The 795-nt window shown below is 50.4% G+C and overlaps 1 protein-coding gene across 1 annotated transcript; it reads left to right on the plus strand.

Annotated features, from left to right (window-relative positions):
- On the plus strand, positions 1 to 795 carry hspb3 (heat shock protein, alpha-crystallin-related, b3). The gene has a single exon (XM_012828675.3). The coding sequence runs from the start codon at positions 84 to 86 to the stop codon at positions 531 to 533; it is 450 nt and encodes a 149-aa protein (XP_012684129.1). The 5' UTR covers positions 1 to 83; the 3' UTR covers positions 534 to 795.

Here is a 795-nt window from a genome sequence, read left to right on the forward strand (position 1 = left end):
TGACCTTTTTTTAGACCACCTTGTTGATTTTATCTGGCGCGGCCCACAGTGACACAGGGTCCCACAAACAGAGAGGGACTGCCATGGAGGGAGTCACCATCAAGCACTGGGCGAACTGCCCTGCACGCTATGAATCCCATTTTGACGGGAGAGACCCGGACGACCTCACGGAAGACCACAGCCTGTTTGCCCTGCCTGGGCCCGCGTTCAAAGGTGTCACATCAAGGGACAGAGCAGAGGGATCGGACGACGATGGCAGCCACCATGGGCTGCGTGAGGAGCCTGCTTTCCAGGTGCTGCTGGACGTGACTCAGTTCAAACCAGAGGACATAATGATCCAAGTGTTTGAGGGCTGGCTGCTGATCAAGGGGCAGCATGGGAACAGAATGGATGAGCATGGTTTTGTAGCCCGCAGCTTCACGCGGCAGTACCCGCTACCAGAGGGACTTCAGGCAGCTGGGCTTAGGGCTCTGTTGTGTCATGATGGGATTCTTGTGGTGGAGGCCAAGGAGCAAGAGCTGGCCATGAAGTGAAAAGAATTGGAGATGGCGGATGTTGGCGTTCATCTGTGGAACATAAATATCACGATGTGGACTAGGCGTACTGTGTGTGTGTGTGTGAGAGCAGGACATAAGTGAATCAGGGAAGTTGATTGTGCATGCTGATTTAGTTTTCATTTCACCAGTGTGTCTTGTTCATATGTTTTTGGTCTTGTGATTTTGTACTGTTTGTTCCACAGGACTGAGTATAATAATAAAGGAATGTATTTATTACCAAATAAAAATTGTCCAACCA

The sequence above is a fragment of the Clupea harengus genome, chromosome 7 (assembly GCF_900700415.2).
Source record: "Clupea harengus chromosome 7, Ch_v2.0.2, whole genome shotgun sequence".
In the NCBI taxonomy this organism is placed as follows: domain Eukaryota; kingdom Metazoa; phylum Chordata; class Actinopteri; order Clupeiformes; family Clupeidae; genus Clupea; species Clupea harengus.